At 48.5% G+C, this 27,900-nt stretch overlaps 2 protein-coding genes across 8 annotated transcripts in view; one reads left to right on the forward strand and one right to left on the reverse strand.

Annotated features, from left to right (window-relative positions):
• The window catches only part of Ift140 (intraflagellar transport 140), an 87,793-nt gene that overhangs the window by 43,871 nt on the left and 16,022 nt on the right, over positions 1 to 27,900 (forward strand). Inside the window, exon 19 of one of the 6 annotated variants that reach the window (XM_039087097.2) lies at positions 16,011 to 25,565. The exons of the other annotated variants lie outside the window; for them this stretch is intronic. Within the exon in view, the coding sequence (XP_038943025.1) occupies positions 16,011 to 16,131 (121 nt within the window). The 3' untranslated portion in view covers positions 16,132 to 25,565. Of the gene's footprint in view, positions 1 to 16,010; positions 25,566 to 27,900 lie in introns of those variants that run through there. 6 annotated transcript variants of the gene reach the window in all.
• Tmem204 (transmembrane protein 204) lies at positions 21 to 27,874 on the reverse strand. Of its 2 annotated transcripts, none has more exons than XM_039085358.2 (3): positions 27,731 to 27,874; positions 14,223 to 14,378; positions 21 to 802 (listed from the first exon to the last, which is right to left on the reverse strand). In XM_039085358.2, the coding sequence occupies exons 2-3, from the start codon at positions 14,365 to 14,367 to the stop codon at positions 558 to 560; spliced, it is 390 nt and encodes a 129-aa protein (XP_038941286.1). In that variant the 5' UTR covers positions 14,368 to 14,378; positions 27,731 to 27,874; the 3' UTR covers positions 21 to 557. The 2 variants fall into 2 exon arrangements, with proteins under 2 accessions (XP_038941286.1, NP_001009620.1); NM_001009620.1 differs by lacking the exon at positions 27,731 to 27,874 and adding an exon at positions 24,594 to 25,423.

Below are 27,900 nucleotides of genomic sequence, written 5' to 3' on the forward strand. Positions count from 1 at the left end.
ATAAAACACAAGTTTTAGAGTCAGTTTAGAGGCTTGTGTTTATTTTAACTTAGACAAAAATCAGGAGTAAAACGTACGCTCTTAACCTGACTCTGGCATGAAACTGGTACCACCTGTTCTAAGGTCTGCTTTATTCAAGGATTGTCAGACCTTCATGAAAAGATTCCTGGATGTTCTGCTTTGTAAAAGTAACTGGGAAACCATCCTAGTAGATGCAGAATAAATTAACCCCAAGCGGAGGTGTAGAGCAAGATGCCCACACTGCCTCCTTCCGTGCCTCAGCTTCTAGTCTCCACCTTTGAAACGTGCATGACGTAAAGCCATGCTATGCTGGCCAAGGAAGATCGTGTCAGAAGTAGGGTGACAACTGGACATAGAGACACATAATATATTCATATGTAACATAATAAATGTACATGAGTATCATACATATGTATATATAGGTAGCCCAGACTTGCCCCACACCTCTGCACAAGCAGAGCCTGGAGCAGTCTACCGGTTTCTAGACTACGGCGGTATAGCGGCTATTCATAGAGAAAGTCCCCATGAGGGTGCTCTCAGCATGGAGACTCCACATAGTCATTATCCAAGCCACGGCGGAAGCGTGCCGTGAGAGAACGGCTGATGACAATCACCCGGGGTGCCATGCAGTCCTCCCTCCGGTGAAGAATGTTCCAGATGAGCATCGCAGCCGCCAGGGTGGCCAGAAGGCAGGCACCAATGTTCAGGTAGCAAGACCAAGATAAGTTGGTGTAAGGGCCAATTCTGTAGAAGGTCACCAGTCCAATGACCAGCACAAAGCCTGCAGGAAGGAGAAAAGCGGTTAAGAAGTTTGGATCTGAGCAGGAGCCCCAAGGAGTCAGGCTGTACCCCTGTGCTTCAATACTGTCCTAGGAAAGCACGGAGCTACTGTGTGTCCGCCTGCTTATCTCTTGCAGCCTTTGTACCTGGAGGTGACAGCCAGGCTTTAATCTGGGTGGCTACAGGTGGAGAAACAGTAGAGGGGCCTATCCTGTCAACTTCTGTGCATCAGGCCTGTTCTTGAGTAAATATGGCTGTCTACATTCCCCATACCTGGTAGGCAGCCTTCCTAGCTCCAGCCAGAACTACTCATCATTTTCTTAAAGCGAGTTCAATTACCTCTGATTTTTATAAATCCTTAATTAATTTGAAGCAAAAACAAATAGACATTAATTAAAATTTATCTAGTAACAGACTGTCATCTGCTGGTTTAAATCCCTGTTGGAGAGTTTCCATACCCATGGCTCTGCTGCCAGAGGGAGCAGAGGTCCCCTCTCCTATCAAGGCAACCTAGAGCCCACACTCTGGGCAAGCAGGGCCAGGCTGGGGCCTGGCGCGGGTTTGGTTTTGGTAATGTTTGGTTTCCTTTCGAGTCTCAAGAGCATTTCCCTCTCGCTGCCCTACTTGCCTGTGCTGCTGCTGCTCTCCTTCCCTCCTCCTCTTCATAACCCGACACCATGCAGGGCAGGAGAGGTGACTCGGGAGCTACCAGTGGTCCGACTGTCTTGATTGCTGTTTGTCCACTGCTTTTCATGACTAGCTCTCACTGTGTAGCCCAGGCTGCCCTAAACTCTGGATGGTCATCTGCTTCATCCTCCTGAGTACTGCACCAGGTCTAGTACTCACTACTTCCTTTCTTAAGGAACGACAAGGGCTTGATCTTGTTAGTTTCCTATTATAAGTAATGGGAAAATCTTGGTTTTCTGCCCAGACTCTGTCAACCGACTAGGCAGTGAGGACACAGCTGCTTGGTAGAGAAGGCAGCACTGGGAGACTTGCAGGTCTGATGAGGAGAGGCTATGTCATGCTGCTGCCCAGAGGCTGGCCCTGGAAGAGAGCTGCAGGGACTCACCAGGCTGGGAGGTTAGAGGCCTAGCTCAGCTGTGGTATCAAGGTGAAAAGGGCAGAGCAGAAACAGAAGCATGGGGGCGGGAGGAAGACACAGACCAAGCCTACTCCTTACCCAGCAACTCCCTCCTCCAACTGTCTACCTTCTTTCTCATACACAGAGCACCAGACTCTCTCATGAAACACACCCTCCTCAGGTTTATCCACATCCCCTCCTGGAGCTGCGGTCCTCTATACCCCTGCATATTGGCACCTGCAGGTCTGTTTAGAATGTTCCATTCACTCAGAAAACCACCACCACTTTCCTAGTCATGATGGCCCTGTGTGGTCCCAAAGCAAAGAGCAGTATCAAGAGAGACAGGAATGATGATGGGGACAGAGAGACAAAGACTAGAAGGAGGGGGACAACAGCTCTGACTTTTCTCTAAAACGTGGTGGCTTTGAATCATCCTCATTGGACCTTCCAGGAGGAGACCAGAAAAGTTTGCTCTCCTCAATCTTGTCCTAAGCTGTTAAATCTCATGTCCATGTTCATTGTAGTATTCTGTGGGAATTTTCACTCATGAAAATATCATACATGAAAGTACTGTTAAATACTATTAGCATTCCAAGATCACTGTTGTGACCCACATCCTTAATCCCAGCACTCAGGAGTAGAGAGGTAGAGGTAGGTGACTCTCCGTGTTCAAGGCCTGGTCAATGAACAAGTTCTAGGACACACGCGTGCGCGCGTGCGCGCGCACACACACACACACACACACACACACACACACACACACACACACACACGTAGTTGCATATTTTACCAGCTTCCTGCTGTAGACATTCACATTCGTAGAGTAAAGCTGGTGCTTTGTGTAAGGAATGTAGAAATACTTTGGGTTCTCTTGTTCACATATCTCTGGACATGTTTACCAACCAAAGGAATTTCTGGTTTTGTCTTTCTTTTTTGTTGTGGTTTTCTTTTTGGTTTTGATTTTTAAGGCAGGGTTTCTCTAGGTAGCCCTGGCTGGCCTGGAACTCAGGGATCTGCCTGCCTCTTCCTCCAACTTCTGGGATTAAAGGCATGTGCCACCGTGCCCAGCTAGCCAAAGGAATTTCTTCATGCTTGTTTTGAGACAGAAAAGAGATTGGAATTGAAGCAGACTGAGTACAGAGGTTTCCAGTTTATGTCTTCTGAAACGATAAATAATAAACAAGGAAGAATATAAAGCCTAAGGAAGCAAAAGCAAGCAGAAAGAAATATGCCAACAGGGTAGGCAGGTAGGAAGAAACGTGCCCAATCAGCAGGAGCCAGCTGCTACCAAGTGTCCTCCCACCTGCTCTCCTCTTCCCAACCTTCCCTTTCTGTCTGTGCATGCTAAGAAACACACTTAAAAGTCGATAGGGCTAGAGAGGTGGGTAAACGTTTGCTGTGCAAACATTAGGACCTTAATTCAGATTCCCAGATCCCATATAATAACCAGGCATGGCAGTACAAGCCTGAAACTGTGAGGGGATAGAGACAGGTGAACCCTGGGGAAGAAGAGAAGCACACACTAGCCAACCAGGCTAACCTAAAGGGCAACCTCTGGTTCAATGAGAGATCCTTCATTCTCCAGAAAATAAGATGGAGATCCAGTGAGATGGCTCGGCGGGTAGACACTCGCTCTCAGTGATATAACCTGACAACTGGAATTCAGTCCCCAGAAGCCACATAAGCATGGAAAGAGAGAATCAGCGCCACAAGGTTGACCTCTGACCTCCATGAATGCCACGCTTGTGCTGGGACATGCACACTCCAAAACACATCATACATATACACAGAATATTTTTACAAAAACAAAAAAAGGTAGAGAACAATAGAGAAAGATACCCAAGTTCAATCTCTAGCCTGTACACACACAGGCATGTGTACCCGCACATACATGTGGACATACATGTTTTTACTACACATATGCACAAAATTTTAACATTTTGTTCAGTGACCCCACTTTTACATCCATGATATCCTTCATCAGAATGGAACAGATTAATTAATTGACTCCCATAGCCTCAGGGTGAACTATCCAGCTGGGTCAAATGCTCACTCAGTCCCTTTGTTTGACTTGGGGTTGGTTTGCATCACTGATGCGTAAGAAGGGAGAGAGTGAGGGTAACCCCTTACGAGAGGTTTCCTTGGGGCTGGAGAGATGGCTGGATGACCCAGGGTGCATACTGCTGTCGAAGAGGATCGACCTGAGTTTGGTTTTCAGCATCCATGCTGGGTAGCTTACACGTGCCTGCCACTCTATGCCACTCTATCCCCAAGGGGTCCCGTACTCTCTTCTCAACCCTTCAGTACCTGCCCTCATAAGTGTGCAGTCACACACATATACACACAATTTAATAATGTTTAAAAATATGTTTTAAAGAATTCCTTCTTTTGGGGGGTAGGGGTTCAGAGAGCATGTTTTTGGTTTTGTTTTTGAGACATGGTATCTCTGTGTAGTCCTTGCTGTTTTGGAACTTACTGTGTTGATCAGGCTGTCTCCGAAATGCTGTGATTAAAGGTATAGGTCACCACATCCTAGTCTAACCCTTTTGGTTAGACTGGTTGACTTAAAATTTAAAAAAAAGTCTTCTCTAGAAACCTGTTTTGATTTAAAAAATTTTTTTTGAGTGAACCTTCTGGTCAGGACTAATAGGCATTCATGTGACTAGGAAAGTTAGCAAGGGAAAAAACAGCAAGTGTTGGCAAGTGCAGGGTGGAGAGACCTGCTTTAATCATCAAGGCCTTGCAGGAACAGTGTGGTATGGCCCTGGGCTCACGGCTGCACTCCTAGGAGTGTTATAACATGAAACTCATGTAGTCAGGATTCAAATCAGTCTCCTCCATGGGGACAGCCCAGCATGGACAGCATTTCATCAAAGAGAAAGGATGAGAGTCTCAGATGTAGTGACCCAGGAGGACATCACAAGAGCACATACAGACAGTCCCTCCCAACAGTTCAAACATAGGCTCGGCTGCATCTCTGGAAAACACCCTGGCTCTAAAACTGTCAGGAAAGTCTGATGTTCTAGACCAGTGCAGAAGGGTCACCTGTGGGAAGGGTCTTTGTGGTCAGTTTATCACACATATAGGAGCCATGCCTGCTTTAACTTCTCTGTATGCGTGAGTAATGATGAAATGTGTCAACAGATTTGAGGGACAACTATAGATTCTGCAGGAACAAGCCCTTTCTGCTGCTAGACTTGTAGCAAGTGACCTGCTCCATGGCTCCATGTTCTGAGTGCTGGCTGACCCTGCAGAGGACATCGGTGCATCACATGCGCAGCCCCACTTCAGTTGTCACCGAGCAAAGCTCAGGTCTTCCCCATGCATAAAATACTCGATGGCTTCCCGACACCTTAGCTGTGACTTTGCTCCTCAGCTTGGCAGTCCCACTTGTCCCGACAACTCTTTCCCTAACACCCGTGGCCTCCCCTTGCCCTGCTGCTTCGTGGTCAAGAGGGATTTAGTTGAGTGTTGTGTCATCCCTTGGTTATCTTACAGTCTTGGTCTCCTCCTTTTGTTTCTGTCTCTCATGTCTATCATCCCAGAATCCAAGGTTACCAAGGATACTCCAAATACCAAAGATGGTCAGTAACTACTTGCTAAGTAAGTGATTCCAGGCAAACCACGGTAAATGGCAAACAAAATAGGCTAGTGTGGGGCTGTGGAAAAGAAGGAACGGGAATACCCACCTAAGCTCTTTAGTAACCCTGCTGCCCCTGGCTGAGTAAAGGCCATGATGGAACTGGTACCTTGCAGGGTTTTGTTTCTGTTTTTGATTTTTTGAAACAGGGTTCTCTGTGTAGCCCTGGCTAAGCTGGCACTTGCTCATAGACCAGACTGGCCTTAAACTCAAGAGATCTGCCTGCCTCTGCCTCCTGAGTGCTGGAATTAGAGTCCTGTGCCACCTTTGCGCAGCTACTTTGATCTTAAAGCTGATTAGAATTAGTCTCGTAAGGCTGAAGCCACCACTGGCTGAGAGTCCCCAGGACCAAGGGATTAGCACTGGAGCTCACAGGTGGCTAATGATTTGTTCCAGGATGGTGACCTTACAGCTCTATCAAAGGGATCTAGACCTTTCCAGGACTAGCTATGCTATTTATTATGCTCACAAACTAAAGTTTCTGAAAATGTATCCACTTCTAGGAGCACCAGAGAAGATGAAAGCACACTCATGCTGTTGATAAGTTAGAGGTGTAAGTTGACATGTGCATAAAAGACCTGGTAGCCCTCTGTGCCCTGAAAATGTACGTTGGAAGATAAAGACTGTACAGTAGATCTTGGCTGGGTAGATGGCTCAGTTGGCCAAAAACTGCCAATACAAGTATGAGGATGTAAGTTAAGATGCCCCACAAAAACCCATGTTTAAAACAAAAAAGCTGGGGGTTGGGGATTTAGCTCAGTGGTAGAGCACTTGCCTAGTAAGCGCAAGGCCCTGGGTTCGGTCCCCAGGTTCGGTCCCCAGGTTCGGTCCCCAGCTCCGAAAAAAAGAAAAAAAGAAAAAAAAACAACAACAACAACAACAACAAAAAAAAACCCAACAAAACAAAAAAGCTGGGCAGTGGTGGTGCATGGCTTTAATCCCAGCACTTGGAAGGCAGAAGCAGGTGAATCTGAGTTCAAGGCCAGCCTGGTCTACAGAGTGAGTTCCAAATCAGCCGGGGATACACAGAGAAACCCAATCTCAAAAGACAAAGTGAATGGGTGAGTGAATGAATGAATAAAGTTCAGCACAGTGGTGTATGTGTAACCCACCTCACTGGGGGTGGTGGGAGGAGGCAGGCAGATCCTGACGCTCATTGGACAGCCAGTTTAGCTGAACTGAGAGCTTCAGGTTCACTGAGAGACCCTGTCTCAGAAGTAAAGGTGAATGATGAGGAAAGACAACGAATGTAGACCTCAGGCCTCCACACACAGGCACAGGTGCACACCCCACACTAACACATACATGTGGCATACGCACACATTCACCCACACATATATAAACATGGAACCTGACTGATAGACACTTTACAAAGGAAAAGCAAGCTAGACAGCTTTTCCTGTTTTATCAGTAGTCATGGGAACCAGCAGCATGTGGGCTGGACTGGGTGAGTTCTATGTGTCTCTCTGCTCACTGGAGTGCAAGTCAGAGGCTGCACCTTACTTGCTTTTTCATATTAAAAAAAAAAGTAGAAAGTCTAGGTTTTCTGTGGGAAAAAAATAACTATTTAATAAAGTCTCCTCCTAGATACTGATGTGTGGCATGCACCTACAGCCCTGGAGCTAGAGAGGCAGAGATAGGAAGTTGAGCTCCAGGCCAGCCTGGGCTACATAGAGAGACCCTCTCTCAAAAAAAATGAATGCAAAGGTTTCACACATCACTCGTTCTGTGTATTGATCAGTTTGAACTTCAGATCTATTGTCAATCAGCCTTGACCACATTAGAACACATATAGAAAGAGGAAATGGAGTAGTCTGTCCATTCCCAATATGGATCCCTATAGGGAATCTCAGCAAGGGACCTAGGTGTACCAAGGCCAGCCCAGGAATACATGTCCTACAAAGAGGGGACCTGATACATTGTAACAGGCATAGCTATTAGTGTCCTCCAGCTCCAGCAGTTGGCTGCCATCCAAGTCCTGCCCCGAACCAACAGATAAGATATTACAGATTAAGATGATAAGGAGAAATCACCCCTTTACTTAGTGTCATTGATCAAAAGCAAATAAAGCATGGGAAAGCAGAGACGTGAAGCTCCATGAATTCGCTGCACCGCCACCTGAGCCCTGTCCCTTGTGGGAAGGCCCCTAAGTCAGCTGGCTCAGCATACTGCACTACAGACATTACTCTGAGGTAAAGCTAGTCTCTACTTGTGGGGCCTCTGCACTTTCAGCACCCCTTTCTCCTCGGTGTCCTTTCCCCTGAAGACTTCTCTCCCCAAATTCTCAGTGATGTAATCAGCCTGTCCAGAAACCTACCAAAGGGAAGTGCTTCAGCAAGTGCTCTGTTCTGCACATGGAATCAGTTCCATCTCTATGAAGTCCTGTTGCCAAAGCAAACAGCCTCTTCCTGTGCGCTGGCCAGCGGAGGGCGGTGTGAATTCCAGCACAGTGGAGAGCGTCCCTTTCCTCTCTTTCTTCCTTCCTGCCTTCTTCCTGGGGCCTAAGCTTCTGTCACAAGGTCTTCCTTTTGGAATGACTATCAAACATACACACAGGTGGCATCAGAGGAAAGACACTGGGGCTGACCTCTGGTGCTCCCCTGCAATTGAGTAAGCAAAGTGCCGGTGCTTTAGAGGGAGCATGGCTGGCTAAGGTACATGCTGGCAAACGGTCAGTTGCGGACACCGCCGGCCTTGGCGTGTCCAGCATGTGTAATGAGGGAAGATGAGCGACCCAGGCTTCTGCCTCTTCCATCCCGAGTGTTCAGTCCCTTATGTTAAGAGACCCAGCAGTACCTGACATGAGCCTGGTTTTTGTTTTTTTTTTGTTTTTTTGTTTTTTTGTTTTTGTTTTTTTTTTTTTTTTATCCAAATGGTTCTTTCTAGAAGAAGGATCTGGAGTATCGAGGAGCAATTCTTCTAAAGCTCCCAAATGGCTCAGTTGGGTAAGAAAGAAGGGGAGGAGAGATGAGGTATACCTAGGATGCAGGTAATGCTTGAGGTCCAGACAAAGGAGACAGAAAAGGAACTCACCCCGACCAAGCAAAGTCTAATCAAAAGTACTTTGCTGTTAAGTCTTGCCATTAAAAGAAGAAACATGGGGTTGGGGATTTAGCTCAGTGGTAGAGCGCTTGCCTAGCAAGTGCAAGGCTCTGGGTTCGGTCCCCAGTTCCAAAAAAAAAAAAAAAGAAGAAGAAGAAGAAGAAACATTACAATTGCTAGGAAAGGATGAAGGAAACCATTATTCATGACTCAGGAGAAGCTCTGGTAGTTTGGGGGAAGGGGTAGGGGAAAGAGACAGAGTCTTAACCAGAACTTGCTCTGTAGACCAGGTACAGAGTTCTGCCTCCCTCTGCCTCCCACTTGCTGGGATTAAAGGTGTGTGCCACCATGCCTGACCTCGGACAATATTTGACCAGGTTCAGAACTTGGCTAAGCCAAGAGATAAAGAACACCTCAGAGCCCAGTGTTGAAAGTCGTCCTGGTGATGTTAACATCCACTGGCTAATAGAGCATGACTTGTCTTGTAACGCTTTGTAAACGAAACGGGCTTTGCAAAGTCTGAGCTGCAGAAGTCAGGGTGCGGGCAGTGAGAACTGGGCAAGTGCAGACACCAGCTTCAAAGAAGCAAAACCTTATCGCACAAGACCTGGGCTCGCTGGTGAGCATCCTTAAAAGGAAGTGTATTCGCCAAGTACAATGGAGCATGCAGGTAACCCAGCACTCAGGAGGGGACGCAGGTGAATTGTGAGTTTGACGCTAACCTAAGTTTCACAGCAAACTGAAAACCAACCTAAACTTCACAACAAGAGAAGACTGAGGTTGGGTGTAGTGCTGTAGGAACCACTTAGGAGCAAGGGCCAGGAAGACCTCCAGTTTGAAGACAGCCTGGATTATCTAGTGAGTTCTGAGCAACTGTGAGAGATCTAGGCCAGCCTGGGCCCCCTAACATGATTCCATCCACATGAAGTAGAAAAATATTGTTTTACCTTTTTTAATGGCTGAGAGTGTAACTTAGTGGTAAAGTGCTTGTCTTACATGCCTAAAGCTCTGGGCCTAGTTGCCAGAACATACATATACAACACATACACATTACACATACATACATACATACACATATATACACATATACATACACACATATACACATACACATACATACACACACACACACACACACACACACACACACACACACACACACGTTGGAGAAGAGACAGGCTTAGATTCCACCATGAAGGCAGCTTTGAATAAAGTAATTAATTATGAAATAGCTTATACAGCCCTCCATTTCCCAGGATATCCCTGGGTGTTGGAGAAGACAAATCAGTGCCTTATGCCGTGCTTGGGACATTTTGTTTGCTGTTTGTTTGATTGGTTTGTTTGTTGGCTATATACAGCTATTGTCCAAAGAGATTTGGAAATGGGTTATATGAACTATAATGCTAATGGGTGTGGAAGAGGAGCTTTTACAGGAAAATTCAGATAAGAAGCATGGTCTTCAAGATTCCACATTCACTTTTCCAAGACCTCCAGCTCCCATCTCTCTGGCTCCCAGAACAAACTGTAGAACTTTCTAAGCCTGGCACTCCACAGGGAGGATGCCATGAGCCCTTGCATGGATCAGTAGCGACACACAGGCATAGCTAAGGTATAGTGACGACCTCACCAGCCTGACCCTGTGTGTAGTACCCTGCTTAGGCAGCAGGCTGTACTGATGGCAGAGGAATTGCCCTTCGGACGTGCAGACGTGGGTACATTTCAGGTGTGTACTGGGACCTGAAGGATTCGAAGTCCTCACCATCCATGTAGGGCTGAGGCACCTCCTAGGCAGAGCTGTGAGCCCACCCCTGCTCCTCACGCTGCTTGGTGCCACCCAAGCTCATTCCTTTTACAGAGCGCTTGCCCTCACATAGTCAGGGCTGCTTTCCCTCTACCTATCCTACATGGTAAGTTTCAGGCCAATCTGAGCTATATAATAAAGGAAAAGGGGTTGGGGGTATAGCTCAGTGGTAAAGTGCTTGCTAGCATGTGGGAAACCTAAGCTCGTTTTAGCACCATTTTTTAAAAAAAGGGATGCAGCAAAGAGAAGAGGAGAAATAGAGACAGGAAGTAGAAAGGGCATACAGAGCAGAGTGGGAGCTGTGCACAGCCCCTTCCAGAACGTGGACTTGTATGGGGAGGCCAAAAGACCCCACTCAGACCTAACACTCAACCAAATGCTCAGGCCAGCTTCTCATTACAGACCCTCCTGCTGGAGATGTGAGCACGCAGGTGCTCTGCACGGGGCTCTTCTGTATGCCGTATCTGCGTGGTCTGAAAGTCAGCTGATCGTTACACTACTGGGCCTTGGGGCGGAGGCCGTGGGGAAGCCTGGTCTTTAAGCCTGTGCTGTGCTAGTTACTGCAGAGAGTCAAGGAAGAGAAGAAAGCAGACAGAGCAGAGAGCCCATGTGGAACTGCCTGGCAGAGGCAGAGACACCTCCAGAGCCACCCTCCCTGCTTGTCTCCCCAGGATTTTTGTGGGCACATCTGTCTTGGGACCTGGCTCCCTGACAGATACACCGCTGCTCTCACAGGGGAAGTGTGGAGTTTGAGTGAGCAGACAGTGTTGAGGGCACACGGGATAAGGGTCACAAAGGAGCCTTTCCAGCTTCCAGGTAAAGCAAAATTAGACTTAGAAAGTCCTTAGCAGACATTGGAAATGCCATTGGTGGAATCTATCAGGGTAAAACCACACAAGGCAGCTGACAGCCTGTGAGAACAGCAGCTTGCTATGGCAGTCCCTGATGGTGCTAAGCAGGGTCCCTCAGAGCTGCAGTTCTTGCTGGGGGGAGGGATGGTCCCTTTACTAACCCAGGGTTGTGCTGACCATGATACTGGTGCCCAGAGATCTAGAACACGTGAACAGCACGTGAGAGCACAGGCAGACGGGGAGTCTGCCACCCCTTAGTTTGTTGCTTCTGCTGGTTTCCAGGGTTTCTCAGCCTCCTCAGTCAGTTCCACAGACGTTCCTCTCTTCATTAGCATCTTCTTTCCCGCTGCCCACCCACCTCACCCCAGCACTAGGACTTGGGTTCGCTTGACAACAGGTAATAGCAGGCGTTTCCTCGTCCTGTGACAGGACATCCTGGCGCCCCACAGTCTCTCCCTGGCTTTAAAACAGACCCAAGCACAGGAAAAATCCCAGCTCTAAAATTAGCAGTGTGATAGAAGAAAGGCACATAGCTGCTCTCTGTACTGTTTGTCAATGAAACAGTCTAAACAGGCCAAATGCATTTCCTTTTTGGGCAAAACAGACCCGTTAGGGTGATAGTCAGATGCCAAAGGGACAAGGCAGCCTGGGAGGCATGAGAAGCTTCCCAAACTGCCCTAGGGGCCACCGCCCTTGCTGCTCTGGCTTTTTCCGCTGGCCTCCAGCTGTTGGGGAGTTTTTGGACAGAGATGGTCTAACCTTTCCAGAGGTTGTGCTGGCCTTGAAATATTCAAAGTAGAAGTGTGTTAACCCAGAACCCCTTCTGGAAGCCCTTGATAAATTCCCTCCAAGACTGCCAAGGACAACTGAATTTCAAGTAATGGAAGTTTTCCTCAGTTTGAGTTTTCTTCAGTGAGTATTTGGACGTGGCACACATAAGTTCTAACGACTCCAAGAGTGAGCCTCTAGGCTGTCAGTGTAAGAGAGGCAGCAATGAGATTGACTCTCATACTAGAAGTAAGTAGTTACTTCTTCAGTCAGGAACTATTGAGAAGAAAATGAAACAACAAAGGAACTAAGATGTCTTTGTTATTTTTGGGGAGGGAGGTGGTTTAGATAGGGTCTCACCATGTAGTGCTGGCAGACCTGGGACTCATTCTATAGACCAGGCTGGCCTTGAACTCACAGAGATCTGCCTACCTCTAACCCGAGAGTGCCGGGATTGGAGGCGTGCATTCCTAGCACCACATCTTTTTAAAACTCAGCTTTTCCTATGACGTTTTCAAAATCTTCCATTTCCTTCTTGAGGATGGAGTCAGATGGTAGAGGCCATCACTTCAGTGGGAAGAACTGTTTGCTTTCTGTGTCTGAGCAATGGAGGGCAAAATGCAAATCTTTTCTAAACATGCCCATGTGGTACTCCCAGTGATGAAGGCAGGAAGGGGGCAGGAGTGACCCCCCCCCCAGTCACATCTGCGTGTCTCATATCCAGTGGGAGTCACAGAGACACTCTTGTATTGCAGCCAGGTAAACTGCAACTGGCTCAGTGATTGGCCCACATTCACACTGGTAGAGCCGGAATACAGTTCCAGCTCCCCTGCCACTGAGCCCTGGGTCCTTCCACAGAGACCTCACAACCTTCCCAAACCTCCACCCCCACTCCTTCCTGCCTCTGACTGGCTCCAGGGAAGTGACTTTCCCAGGACCATTCCACCACACTATTCTTAGCATTCAGGGTAGCAGGGTTTCCTGACTCCCCCCAGGCGTTCTCTAGCACATAAATACCAGTCAGCCTCATTCTGGAAACCGTTTCTCAAGGAAGATAAAGGCCCAGGATCTGTTATTCCTAGACCGATTCACTTCAGACTTCCTGCTGTTTCCCCTGTCAGGAGTGGGCACCGGCCCCAGGAATGGCTGGCATTCTAGCCCAAAAAGGAAAGGCAGACTAAAGAATTCCTGCACCCTGCTCATGTGCACCTGTGTGCTTCTCATTTCTGTCTAAGACCACACAGCTGACATCCTCTGTGAACTGCAAGAAGCTTGAACTTCTAGGTGTTCATGATCCTAACAGTTCTGAGCCCAAAGGATGGAGCTGTGGGATCCCAGTCACTGAGGTGGTGGTGAGTCATGGTCAGACACCTGCCGTGTCTTCTAATGCCAGTCTAACCCTTCCACAATTCTGTGATCATTTCTGGTGGTGATACCACTCATCCTTAAAAGCAGCAAAATTTCAGCCAGGCATGGTGGCACATTGCCTTTACTCCCAGCACTCAAGAGGCAGAGGCAGATAGATCTCTAGGTCTAAGACCAGCCTAGTTTATGTAATGGGTTCCAGGCCAGCCAGGGCAGCATAGTGAGATCCTGACTGAAAGCAAACAAACAAACAAAAATAACAAACAGTAAATTTGCTTCTGTCCTATCAAATCTTACACAAGGAACCCCAGATCACGAGACAGATGGATGGCTGAAGCAGCTCTGCTCTCTGATGACCCAGTGTCGTGCATAGTCAGGTTATGGTCGGCATCTGTGTTACAGCCAGGATGGGAGCAACGTATGTGTGCATGGTTAGCCTTCTACTGTTCACTCAGACCATGTGTAACATGCTTACATGAGCTTCTCACTGGTCATGAGCAAGAATTTGTGCTGAGCCCAGGTCAGGCCCCAGGAAGCCCTAAGCCCTACTTTCTGTTGTGGCTTTAGGCTGGGCAGGCTGGGACTAGGCTAAGGCTGTCTCCCATCTCTGCCCAGCGTAAGCCAACTGTTCCCCAGATGCTTCATCAGATTGGCATCAGGGGCACGCTGACATACAGAAGGGTAAATGCAGATTCTGTAGACTCAGAAAACAGAACACCTTACTTCAGTGTGCTAGAACCTGTAACCAGGTCTCAAGCCACCCAAGGCCCTGGGGTAGGTACCCTCCCACCATAACAGCAAAAGGGCCCAGCAGGTCTGCCAGCTTTATGGGGCCACAGTGTGGCTTCTCTGGCTGCCCTGGGTACTTACTTGCCAGCTGGAATGCAGCCGCCATTGCCTCCTCCCAGCACTGGGACTCTGGTGACATCAGGGGCAGGCCTGTCAGCCCAAGGATGAAGGTGATCTGACCCACAGCAAGTGCAGCTGTGGCTACCAGGTTGCAGGCACGCATCATGTCAAACTGTACTGTGGATCAAAAGAAGAGAAGGCAGGTGGTCAATATGTGAGCCACTTAGGGAAGAGCCAAGTCAGGCTGGGCCCACACTTGATTTCAGTGATAGCTACTTCCTTTATGGGTCTCTATTGGACCTTTGAAAAAGCAATACAGACAGCCAGTGTCTTCTCTGAACAGAACTTTCTGCGAGCACCTTACCCACTCCGGAGTCTTCATGCTATCCTCCTGTCCTCTCACCAGTCACTTAAGGACCCCCTAGCTTAATGGCAGCAGTCACATCCTACCTAGGCTGGAATTCTGCTCTGCGATTTGAGTGTTTGTGTGTGCATTGGTATATGTATGTGTATACCATGTACGGGGTGGGAGGGGTTGTTAGACCTGCTTATGTGTGTGCACATGGAAGCCAGAGATCAAGTGTCTTCTCTATTGTTCTCCACCTTATCAGTAAGATAGGGTCTCACTGATTCTATATCTCACCATTCTGGCTAGATTGGCTAGCCACGGGACTCCTGGCATCCTCCTGACTCTGCATCCCCAGTGCTGGGTTACAGGCTCCCTCTACTACACTCAGGCTTACTGTAGGTGCCATAGATCCACACTCTGATCTTGCACAGCAAACACTTTACTCATTGGGCCATCTCCTCATCCCCTGGTTTGGGTCTTGATGGGACAAATGTTCCTTTTTCACTCAGGTGCTATGTTATAATTGAAGCTAGAAGGGGAAGTCCTGTCGACAGGGCTTCTTTTTTTTTTGTTGTTGTTGTTCTTTTTTTCGGAGCTGGGGACCGAACCCAGGGCCTTGCGCTTCCTAGGCAAGCGCTCTACCACTGAGCTAAATCCCCAACCCCGTCGACAGGGCTTCTTGCTTAGTGATAAACTCAGTGGGTCCTTAGCTGCTGTCTGTCCTCAGCCAGTCAGACACCCAAGAACTCAACAGTGGTTTTTGCTTTGGGTTTTTTGTTTGTTGGTTGGTTGTTTTTTTTTTTCTGGTTTGGTTTGGTTTGGTTTGGTTTGGTTTGGTTGCCGCAGGATCTCTCTACTTACCCCTGGCTACTCACTATATAGACCAAGCTGGCCTTGAATGTTCATAGATTCCCTGCCTCTGCCTCCTGAGTGCTGAGCTTGAAGGCCTGGAGCACCATACCCAGCTTGAAACTCACTAGTCTTACCTCTCCCTCGTATGAGCAAAAGACTTGGCCTCTCTACCAGCAATGGATAGAGCAGGAGCCAGACCCGAGTCTGCTGAACCCACGCTCCCATCCCATTTATCTCCTAGTCCTTCGCTCTCACAGCAGCCAGAGTGCTGTTCCAACCCGTGCCTGCCTCCCTGTCTTTTCTCCCTGCCCCACACCCCATTCTCAGCAGATAGACAAGTCAGAGTGTTGTAAGTGAACTGTAGACGGAGAGCTTCTAGCCCAGAAATTTGTTTCTCCCTCAAATGAAATGTCACCCCAAAAATGGCGGTACACCGAATGCTGACTTTAACTGGCCAGGTTGCCCAGGTCAGCAGCAGATCTGTCAGTGGAGACTGCTAGAAACCAGAGGATGGGCACAGCAGGAGCAGCATGCCAGGGCTCAGCCTTGTTCCTGTTGTCATGTCCTGTGGTCTGCTCTAGCAGTAACTGGGAAGTTCTGATTCACAGGTTTTTGCAAGTAAGTCAAAGCAGGCCTGGAAGACTGGAGGCACAACTCTTGCCAGGTTTGAAAGACTGCTTTTCAGAATTGGCTCATAACAGATGTCATCAACACAAACACAGGAACTGAACACAGAAAGGCACAGCCTTCCAGGATCCCTGAAGAAGAACCTGCTTCCAGGGTTACTGTTGGACTGTCCTCCTCTGAGGGCAGGGAAGGGATGGAGGCCGGCCCTCTCCTCACAGGCTAGGCAGCCTCTTTTGTGTGAGCCAGCAAGAAAGGCCCCACTTACAGAGACCTGAAGACCTGTCCAGGGTGGGGTGGGGCAGGGCGGGGCGGGGCAGGCCGCCTCACCTCAGAGGGCTCTTAGACTAGAAGGTGACTTCAAACCATCACTGCCAATACTGGCAGCTCTGTGGTTTGACCTAAATGTTCGTTGAATGCAATAACAATTTACAAAATAGCTTGAAGCTCTCAGGCTTGGTGTCTGCCTTTCCTCTCATCTCATGTGGGTTCATGTGTCTGAGCACACAATAAGTGCCTCTGCTCGAGGCCTATGGGCACCTCACTGTCTCTCTGTCCCTCTGCTGTCCCCTCCAACCCATCCCCGAAACCCCACCCTCCCAGGTTCCCCGCATTACACAGCAAAGGCAGAGTCTCAAGTCTCCTGTTTCCCCACCTCTAATGACCCAATCTAGTAGGTGACTACCTAGGTAAGGCCTCTGAGACCATACAGGCCTGGAGGCTAGAATTAGAGGGGAAGTCTGTCTCATCCAAATGGACAGAGACTTCTGTGCTCTTCTCTGTCCTTAGAAGCTGACTTTATCCAGCAGTCAACCTCCACACAGGTGAAGGACATGTGCTGGCCAGTAAGTGTGTGAGATGGTGCTAAAACCTTATCTAAAACCCAGACCAGCAGCCATGAGGTTGCGTCCCTTTTCCCTCAGTGCTTTCTCAGACCGTTATGGCAACTTGAAAGAAGTCATCTTGTCACATGAACTGACCACAGACTTGCTCTTGGGATTCTCTGCCATGTGACTGTCATCTCTGCCTAGGCCCCTGTGTGCCCTACCTCATCTTCACACTGGATGGTGTCTGATTCATGCTCCTCACAGGATCGTGTTTATATTTAGGCTGTAGAGTCCCAGAGTCCTCCAGAAGTTTTGTGCCACTTCCTGCCACCAAAGGTCAGCCTGTCCTGCCCATTGTGTTTTAAGCTACTTCCTCTGCGGAGAACTCTCCTGTCACTTAGAACTCGAGGACCCCTTTAGGTCCCAGGCTTTTCCAACTTGCCACCTCCAATGTGGGGGTGGCACAAGCAGATTAAATCCCAGTGAATCTTGTATACCGTCTGCATGTATGAAGAGTCCTGTGGCTGTACTCGACCTTAAGCTTACTGGACAATTCAAGCAGCCCCTGGATCTGGTGGCCCACCAGAAAGGCACTGCTAGATCAGCAGTCCCCACTGACTGGATCCTTTCCAGGCTGGGCGCTTTAGTAGTAGTTTCTCCTGCTTTGCCCACAGCAAAGCCTCCAGTGGGCTCTGCTTCTGATGACTGCAAATTTATGTTCTTTACTCCTTAGTCATGACGACCAGAGTGCAGATCATTAAAGACCCTATCACAGCTGCTTTAAAGGGGTATGAGGTAGGTAGGGCCGGCAACATTGATCAGCAGGTGAACTCAATTGACACAAAAGCCTGATGTCCTGAATACCAGAACCCACATAAAGGTGGGAGAAGAAAACCTACCCATAAAAGTCGACCTCTAGTCTCCACACGTGCACCATGGCATGCATGTGTCTCCATACATGAATGAGTGTGCATGCTCATAAGAATAAATCTAAAAAATGTAATAAGGGTCGAGATGAACTAGGGTTCAGAAACTTAAGATTCCTGGTAGGAAAGAAGCAGGCATATCCCTCCAGGGATAGGCTCAGCTTAAAATAGGCGGGTGTGCTCTTGGACTCTAGAAAGATGTAGAGGGAGGAAGAGTGACAAAGGGACTGGGAGTGCCAGAGGCAGCTGAAATGCTCCCTGAGCTGTGGGACTCCAGAATGGTGTGACTTTGTGAAGCTTGGGGCTGTTGAGGACCTGATGGCTTTGGTAGCAGTTCAGACCAGTGTTAATAACCACACACAGCCACTTGGCAGACAGTGTGTGCTCCACAAGGCTCCCTCTGACTACCTGCATCAACCTACATTCTTCCCAATGCTCCGATGTCTGTATCCTAGAATTTTTGATGTGGCTGAGCTTTTTCTTGTTATTTATTTTGCATTATATTTATTTTTCTAAATATATATACATATAAAAGATTTATTTATTTATTTTATGTATGTGAGTACACTAACACTTTCTTCAGACACACCAGAAGAGGACATCAGATCTGCATTACAGATGGTTGTGAGCCACCACATGGTTGCTGGGAATTGAGCTCAGGTCCTCTGGAAGAGCAGTCCATGCTCTTAACCGCTGAGCCATCTCTCCAGCCCATGCATTATATTTATAATATATATTACATATATGTGGGGTGTATGCATGTTCACACGTGTTAGAGCATGTAGGTGCAGGGCGTGGTTGTATCTGTATGTACATGTGTTAGGAGACCAGAGGTTGACATGAAGTATCTTCCTTGATCACTTTCCAACTTGTATACTGAGGTCTCTTCTCTTGAACCAAGCACTCACATAGCTATCCACCCTACTCCTCTGTCTCTGACCCCTGAGCATTTGAACTACAGGTTGGCCACCACACCCACCTGGTATTTACATGGTGCTGGGGCTCTGAACTCTGATTCCTCCAAGCCAGCTCCCTAGCCGTTGTGTAGTTATTTTTACTCTATATATCAGGGCTTCTTCTTTTTTTTTTTTTAAGGTTTATTTTATTTATATGAGTACACTGGAGCTGTCTTTAGACACACCAGAAGAGGGCATTGGATCCCATTACAGATGGTTGTGAGCCACCATGTGGTTGCTGGGAATTGAACTCAGCAGTCAGTGCTCTTAACCGCTGAGCCATCTCTCCAGCCCAGGGCTTCTTTTCTTAATTTATTATTTTACGTATGTAAGTGTCTGCCTACATGTATATCTGTGCACCATGTATGTGCCTGGTACCCACAGAGGCCAGAAAAGGGCATGTGATTCTCCAGGTCCTGGGGTTATAGGAGGTGTGCATCATCACATGGTTCTGGAAATCAATCTCAGATCCTCTGGAGGAGCACCAAGTGCTCTTAACCACCAAGCCACCTTCCCAGCCCATGACACGGCTTTTAAATTTTTTTTTCTTTTTTCTTTTTTTCGGAGCTGGGGACCGAACCCAGGTCCTTGCGCTTGCTAGACAAGCGCTCTACCACTGAGCTAAATCCCCAACCCCTAAATTTTAAATTTTTATTTATTATTTTTGTTTTGTCTTTTCAAGACAGGGTTTCTCTGTGTAGCCCTGGTTGTCTTAGATTTGGCTCTGTAGTCCTGAACAGCCTCCTGACAGACAGACAGAAATCTGTCTGCCTCCTGAGTGCTGGGATTAAAGATGTGTCACACCACCACCTGACGTGTGTGTGTGTGTGTGTGTGTGTGTGTGTGTGTGTGTGTGTGTATGTATGTATATATGTACGTATGTATGTATGTATATATGTACGTATGTATGTATGTATATATGTAGACAGGGTTATTCTCTATAACCCTGGCTGGCCTAGAGTTCAGGCTAGCCTTGAACTCCCAGAGATCCCAAGTACTGAGATTAATGGTGTGTCCCACCATCCCTGATCTCACAACTACTTCTTGCCTAAGAAATGTTTTACATATCTGAGGTGTATAGGTAGGTAAAATAGGAATACAAGCCAAGAATTTACTGACATTAAATCACAAACACCTTTTAAAAGTAATTTTGATATATATATATATAATTCTACCATTTATTAAAGACAAAAGCAAACTGCATGCTAATGAAGTGAATGTGCTTGATAAAGAATCGAATCTCGGTTAAATATTTGTACTATAGGGATGTAGAGCACCTCCAGTTTTCAGAATTTGATTTCATAAGCTTTTTATTTGCTTACATTAATTTATTTATCGGGTTTAGAACAATGTGCATTTCACAGAGGGTGTGTAGAGATCAGAGGACAACTTTCAGGGTCTGGTTCTCTCCTTGTAACTGTGGGGTCCAGGGATCAAAGTCAGGTTGTCAGCCTTGGTTTTAATGCCTTTACCTACTCCGCCATCTTGATAACCCCACATTTTTATTTCATAGTAATGACATATGTATTCTTAGGTCATGTGCATCAGCATTTTCCCTGCAGATGTCCTGGAACTGGAGTTACAGTTGGGAGCCACCATGTGGGTGTGTCACATGGGCACATACGTGTGAGATGGCAGAGGTATAGTTAAATCAGTTTCAGAAACTGTTAAAAAGTCTGTCTGAATCCCAAATAGTAATTTCTTTTAATGATGTTTTAATGAACCTCAAATCAAACATTATAAGAGAGGAAAAACAGGCAGTGAGCAGTGCACACCCTTCACCCCAGCATTCCAGCTGAGGAGGCTGGCCAGCTCTCCGAGTTTGAGCCTCACTTGATCTACATAGCAAGCTCCAGACTGGCCAAGACCGGTCTCAGAAAGAAAAAAATCAATAATAATATTAATAATAATAATAATAATAATAATAATAATAATAAAGGTAGACCAATTTAATACATTGATGGTAGGAAAAATACTTAAAATCTTTACTTGTTACTAAACAATTATGTTTCTGTAGGAGCAAGAAACTTAGTAGTGAAAGCACAGCCCTTCATACTGTCCCAAGTTTCAGATCAGAGCTGAGGTGTTTGAGGCAGCAGCCCTCACACTGTGTGTCATGAGAGCACAAATCATGACAGAATGCCACGTGCACACATTGTGAGCTCAGGGCCAAGGCTGTGGTGAAGTATTCAGAACAACACAGGTGAGCCCTGCCCTGAATACTTTAGATTCATTAGCCATTTGATTCTGAATCAATTTTGAACATTGTTGAACGTTTATAATATTGTTGGTCCAGAAACCTTTACGATTGCCTGATTTCTGTGATGTCCCCCCATGCCACGCCCTTTGGGAACATGACTGGCAGTTTAAGAAGCTGTGACCTAATATAACCCAGAGACTCTGCTGCTGTAAAGCAGAGTAGAATTGGGAAGGCGTGGACATGTGATGCTGAATGCTAACAGGGCACAGCATAGTACACATCCTAACCTTCACCTCGAAGGCTGGGAAGGGAGCTGAATAAACGACAGAGCTGTTTGGAGGGAGAAAGACCCAAGTGGCTTACATGGGGGTCTGCACAATCCATGCAGTGAGGCCAAAAGACTGGCTCACAGAGCCAGGAAGAGAGTGCAGACAGACTGCTGGCCCATCCTGTCCTCTGTCCTCTCCTGTTGTCTTCCTCACTCCTGTCTTCTTGACAGGTTGAGTTCTACCCCATGACCGGCTCTGCAGTCACTCACTCGGCCTGAATTAGAGCCTCTTGAATCACAGAGTGCTGCAGAGCCCCTCCCTATGAGAAAGAAGCACTCGCTTCCATGCCACTAACCTCCAGCCACAGGGCCACCATATGGCATGTCACTGTTGTACTTGCCTATGTGCACAAACTAAGATGTCTCAGAACATGGCATAACAATACCTAAGCCAACAGTCTGTTTGTCCAGCTGTCCAGCATGGTATCGGGTAGGTGGAGATGCTTGTGGGCTGCCTAGGAGCAGCAGTTGAGGGATCTCCCTGGGTAGCATGGAGGTCCGGCTGAGCTGGGCCAGGGTTCAACCATATGTTCATTATTCACATGCAGCCTAAGTTCAGACAAAGCCTGCAGATCCCTGAGCGAGAACACAGCTGTAAGAGGGGAGCCAGAGGAAGTGAGCAAGTGAGACTAACCCTGGCCCGGTTTCTCTGAAGGAAGGGAGCTCCTGGTCAGTAAAAAGGCCCCAGGCACCACATAGCAGAATGGCTAAGACCCCCATGTGACCTGGACATACTACGTTCCTATCCAGTGCTCTCAAGACTTCTGGGAGCACAGAGCCCTTAGCCCGGAATTCAGCATGTCATGGAAGGGCCCGTGTGCTCAGTCTGCATCTCAGGCGTCCCATGGATGTTTGCAGCCAAAAAGCACAGAGTAATTCTAACTCTGCGTGTTCTACAAGCAAGAACTCTCGGCTCAAAGCAGGAGGTGACATGGCCACCACTAGTGATGTCTGCAAAGGATAAAGGTGGCCTGTCCTTTTATCCCCTTTTATGTCTTTCCCCAATACCCTAGGCCCCTTCTCATAATGAAATTGTGAGCAAGCCACATGGTCATGTGTGCCACAGACTGATATGCCCATGATGTGCTTTGTAACGTGTCATTGCTCAGGCATGAAGGATGTTTCCCCAGTGCCATCTGTCCGGATGGCAGAATTTGAGCAGCTGCCCCTCTTCAAAGGGTTGATTTCTAACATCACTTGAGTTAGATGGTAGAGCCCTGCATGAGAGTCTGAAGGCTGGCCACAGGTCTGACTTTAGATGGTAGCAGGTAACAGACTGTCTTGCAGGCTGGGATCTAGGTGCACATGGGTGGGGGCATTAGGCATCACTGGCTCTGTAGTCACTGTTGTCTCTGTCTAAGAGCAAGTGTGTGAGCTGAGATAGAGTGGTCGGCACAAATGGGAGCAAAGCTCATGGAGAGGAGCAGATGAGAGGAAGAGACCAGCAGCAGCCCTCCCTCCAAGCTCCTGGGCACACAGCCAGACAGCCCTACCCCAAGCCAGGGGGTTAGGGACCAGCTTCCCTTAGGAAATGCTGACTTATGGCTGCTTTGTTCTATTGCATTTCAGTCTCAATATGTGTTAGAATGTGCTAGCAACCAGAATTGCCCATCCTGTCTGTTTTCCAAAATTTTATCCTGTTATTTATTATCAAGAAGCATCTCCGGGTTCTCTGTTGTTTGAACAACAGTTGCTGCGCAGATTCACTGAGGATCAGCTACCTACAAACGCCATGTTAATTACAAGAGGATTTTCTTTCTCCTTTTGAGACGGGTCTCACTGTGTAGCCCAGGCTGGCCTGGGTCAGCACCCAAGTGCTAGGATTACAGTCATCCACCACCGTCCCAGCTTAGGAAACTACTTTGAAATTGTCTAGGGATCTTATGCAGAGCAGCTGACTTGTAGTGGGCACCTCAGACATAGGTAAGAGGGGAGATGAGGGGTACTCAGGGCAGGAGCCCATGGATGTGGGCAGGAAGGAGGTTATAGAGGCCCTGTTGGTTCTGCTGGCCTGGCCTCAGAAATTGGAGAGGGAAGAACAGACGTCTGCACAAGATGTTCCCGGGCTGACCTTCTGGAGCTCAGGAAGCAGGGAAATGAAGCAGGAGTGTGCACGTATTTCGAGGAATGGCTGAGCCGTTCAGAAACTTTACGGTCTAGAATGGGCCAGGTCTGGAACTGGTTGTCCTCAGAGCCTAGTGAGAGGTGCTAGGCAAGAGCTCTTGCCTACACCTGGCCCCACCCCAGAAGACCTGAGGCTTCCAGGTCTGGCCAAAGCCACAGCCCACGTGAGAAGCTTAGGGGAGCCTCGAGGTTACTGGCTTTCCTAGTTCATTAGCCAGAATGATCATAGGATGCACAGGGAGAGCTCTCTCCACTGACACATCACAGAGACCCAAGTTCAGATGTTTGACCTCCCACAAGACACTTGGCTCTCTGATGTTCATTCATCTTTGATCTTCTTAACAAGGACCCCCTTGCCTGTCCAAGCCTAAGGTAAAAGGCTGAGCTGTCCCATTGTAAGCTTGGGTGCCTCTGCTCATGGGGTGGGGATGGAGGGATGGTGTTCTCCTGCCTGGTCTGCAAGGCCTCTGTTGGTCAGGAACAGGACTGTGGTTGCAGGGCACATCGCTCAGGATTTCCAGGAAGTCCCCTTCACACTGAGATGTCCACCCACGTCTCATGCTTTCTAAGGATCAGCATCATCTTCTGACAGCCGCCATCTGACCTAGAGCCTCCAAGGCAGTTTGTAGGAGACTGGGCACTTGTTAGGCAGACTCTTGACTGTTTTAGGGGGCCATTACCAGGAAAGAACCACATGTCAACAGATGTGTCTTTTAGGTAGCATCTTCATATTTATGTGACCCTTCTTGTACTCTCAAACCTGCTTGCTATGAAGTTCTCAACTCCCAGGGTAGTGTATAGACCCAGAATGAGAGAGCTGGGAAAGGAAAAGGCCACCATGGGGTGGGGGAGGTAACACTCTGTCCTTTGCTGCCGTGTGCCTCCTCTGGTCTCCCAGACATCCCAGCCAGAGTCTCCTGCACTGTCCGAAAGGCCCTAACCCCCTCAGCAGTTACGACAAAACGTGTCTCACACTTGTTGTTTTACTCATTGGTGATATTTCTCTTTAACCAAGGAAAAACTACTCGATTTGATTAGGATACCCATCTTCCCTGTGAAGGAAGCGACAGGCAGTCTAGGCTCAACAGTGGAACTCTGTAGCTTTTCAGGGTGGGCAGAAGGCTCAGGTTCTCTGCCACCACTCCCAGCATGGGCACAATTTCCCCTCACCTAACCATTGGAAGGTGACAGAAAAATAAGACTTACGTTTGACGGTGCCTCGGGACTCCTGGAAACCTGCTGATTCAGAGCCCCATCCTAGCACCTCACAGTCGTGGGTGTCCACCTGCCCAGTTCGAGTCCCAGGGCTTGTGCCTCCCTTACCCCTGTCCACCAGCCAGCAGGACTTCCACAGCCCCACACTCCGCTTTCGTCCATCCTCCAGTGTCTGGTACACCCAATTGGGGGTAAAGGCCGCTGCATTGTTGAGGATGAGGGAGACCAGGGCCACCAGCACAGCTGTGGCCACAAGCTTCTGGACAGTCATATTTGACTGCCAGTACTGTCTATCTCGGAGAAAGTCCCAAGTCCCAGTCAGCCGCTGTGCATCCAGGGAAAGCCAAGATGCTGCTCGGGGTAGCTAGAGAACATCACCACTCATCCTTGGGAAGCTATGGAGCAGCTCCAACCAGGCACATGAGGAGGTCGGAGGTACGGGGAGAAGCCCATGGGACAGGTCCAAGTGAGCTACTCACAGCCCTGGCTTATCCTCCCTCTTGAGCCTGGAGGAGGGACGAGCCTGTGCTGAAGCTGGTCTCCCTAAGACCCATTCCAGGGAGAAATCTGGGGCACCAGCTGCACCAGCGAGAATCCAGAGTTGTAAGTGGGCCGTCTTCTTTGGAACAGAGGCCAGGGAGGCTGTGTCCACAGTGCTTCTTGCCTACGGCAGGAGAAAACCAGCAGTAGCTCAGGAGGCAGGCACAGCGTGGGAATCAACTGGGTCACTCTTGAGAACGGGCTGTGGGAGCCGGTCTGATGGAGGAGCAGGGTTGTGGAAGCAGTGTGGGTTTGGCCACCTCTATGCTGCCTATCCTGTCTGGGTACCTCTGCCACAAGTGGCAGGTCCTGAAAAGCAGAGTGCCTGCCACAAGGAGACGTGTGTGTGTGTGTGTGTGTGTGTGTGTGTGTGTGTGTGTGTGTGTGTGTGTGTGCGCACGCGCGCTCGCATTTCCCTGCCTCTCAGCAGAGAGGAAATGGTTGTTTTTGAGGCTGTTTTTGGTGAGCAGGAGGGCGTAGCCAACTGCAACAAATAGCAGCCCTGCCGCAGAGCCAGACACTAACAGGATGTGCTTCCTGATGGGAGGCCTGGGGAGACTTCAGAGGCTGCTCCGGCCCACCCCTGGCTGCCCTCCCCACCTTCCTGTCCCATAGGAATCGTCAGGGATGCCAGCCAGCACACTCATCTTCTTACCTGTCGCCGTCAGACCTAGCCAGCTGTGCAAGGTCCAGGACCAGGGGCTGCTATAGGCAAAATCCTAAGGGACTAGCTGTCCCAACTATCCATCCATCCACCCATCCATCCATTGCCCAAGGCATGATGGGAGCTGTGAGTCTCCAGTGTTTACAGCAGCGGTTCTCAGTCTATAGGTCATGACCCCTTTTGGGGTCAAATACCCCTTTTACAGGGGTTACCTGAAACCATCCTAAATCACAGATATTTACATTACAATTCATAACTATAGTAAAATTACAATTGTGAAGTAGCAACAGACTAATTTTTTGGTTGGGGTCACCACAGCATGTGGAGCTGTGTTAAAGGGCTGCAGCATTGCTGCAGGGCTCTACCTCAGGACAGAGCAGGATGTGGAGGCACCTGAAGCAGCTACCATCTGCTCACAGCAACCCATTCACCTCAAGGGAGCAAGTATGCTCAGACCTTACAAGGAAGGAGCCTACTGAGGAACCTCTGCCAGGGCTTGTTCTTAGGGTGGCAGGAAGAGGTAGAATTCTGGGAGGGGGCTGTGTGACCGTGTAGGCTAGATAGCTAATGTGGCTTCTGAGTAGTCCAGCTTTGCCTACTAACATAGCAATCGCTCCCCTAAGGCTGGACAGTGACTAGACATTTGATCTCCTCAGAACCTTTCAGCTCTGGTGGATAGAAGCAACCAGGTGTGAGACTCTGCATCTCACCTCCAGAGCCTCCCCCCAGGTTCCAGAGCTGTGTAAATGAATACAAGAATATGGGTGCTGTGGGCTGTCTGAATCATCTCAATACACCAGGGCAGTATTTGGACACAGTCTGGTGCTGACTGGTGCACTGGTCATAACAGGTCGTAACAGCCTTTCCTGTCTTCATGCACTGACATGCTAGGCCACCCCCTACTTCCTAGGGTTGCTGCCTCCAAGCACATGTTCCCATATATAGTCAGGCTGTTGGCACTCCATAAGTTTACATTCCAAAAGGCAAAGGCTATCTCTGTCCAGCCTCTTGACGGCCATCAGTCCTGAGAATGTAAGTCCTCTGGAGACTTGTACAATTTTTTGCCCTCAAATCTCAAGTTTGTAGCCAATGTCATTGTGGCTTATTTTTATTTTCTCTTCTCCTTGGCCTGGGTCTGAAGGAAATTTACACTTCATTCCAGTTCCCTGGGCCCAGCTTCTCAGTGGGATGTGTTCTAAGCAGGAGGGACTTGACAAGCAGTGTGAGAGGCCATCAACCCTCAGCCCAGGCCAGGACTCTGAAGATACTTAAGTGGTTCTGCCACCATTGTTTCTGCCTGTGCCTCCCCCCAGAGGCAGAACTAGGGCGCAGCATCTCCTACACAGCATGTCAAAGATGAGGCATTTGACAGGGGGATCTCCCAAAGTCTCTGCTAAGAGAAAACCTGTCTCCCTCCTTAACCAAGCCAATTATCTTTGGTAGTTATTAAATGGCTAATTTCCAATGAGAACCAAGAGGCTGTTTTAAGAGTTCTCTAACTCCCAAGCTGACGAGATCCTTCTGCCTTGACTTTGTACAGCTGGTCCTGAATGACATGTGTGGTCACCTCAGAGAGGCCCTTGTACTAGTTCTGTCATTTAACTTTCCTGAGCTGGGTGGGGAAGAGGCCAGGGCCTTGATCCCTATCTGTGGGAGAGTAGTCAGGGAGAGATGGAGTTAGGAGGGTCCTCTCTTGAGATATGAAGCTCCTGTGTGGCTGGTAGGAAATCTCTCACCCAGTGGGTGACCTTTCTGCTGTCTCTTGCCTTGAGTCAGACCTTACATTGTTACTATAGCTGCTGCATGCTTACCTAGTCCCCACCCAGCCCAGTGCCACTGGGAACTTGAGCACACACACACACACACACACCCATAGATAAGAGGGGAGCATCACAAGTGTAGCCCAGCCTTGCTGGATCCCTACTTGCTAACTCAGGACAGGTCCAGCTGAGCGTAGGTTCTCCCAGAAAGCAGGCCCATGGCAGAGCCAGCTCCCTCTGTGGCCGTGTCTGCTTCTCATCCAGGCGCCCGTTAGCTGATGAAGTGCAGATGTGATTCCTTTACACAGTGTAACTCAGACAACAGGAAATTCTC

Source organism: Rattus norvegicus, chromosome 10 (assembly GCF_036323735.1).
Source record: "Rattus norvegicus strain BN/NHsdMcwi chromosome 10, GRCr8, whole genome shotgun sequence".
Lineage (NCBI taxonomy): Eukaryota > Metazoa > Chordata > Mammalia > Rodentia > Muridae > Rattus > Rattus norvegicus.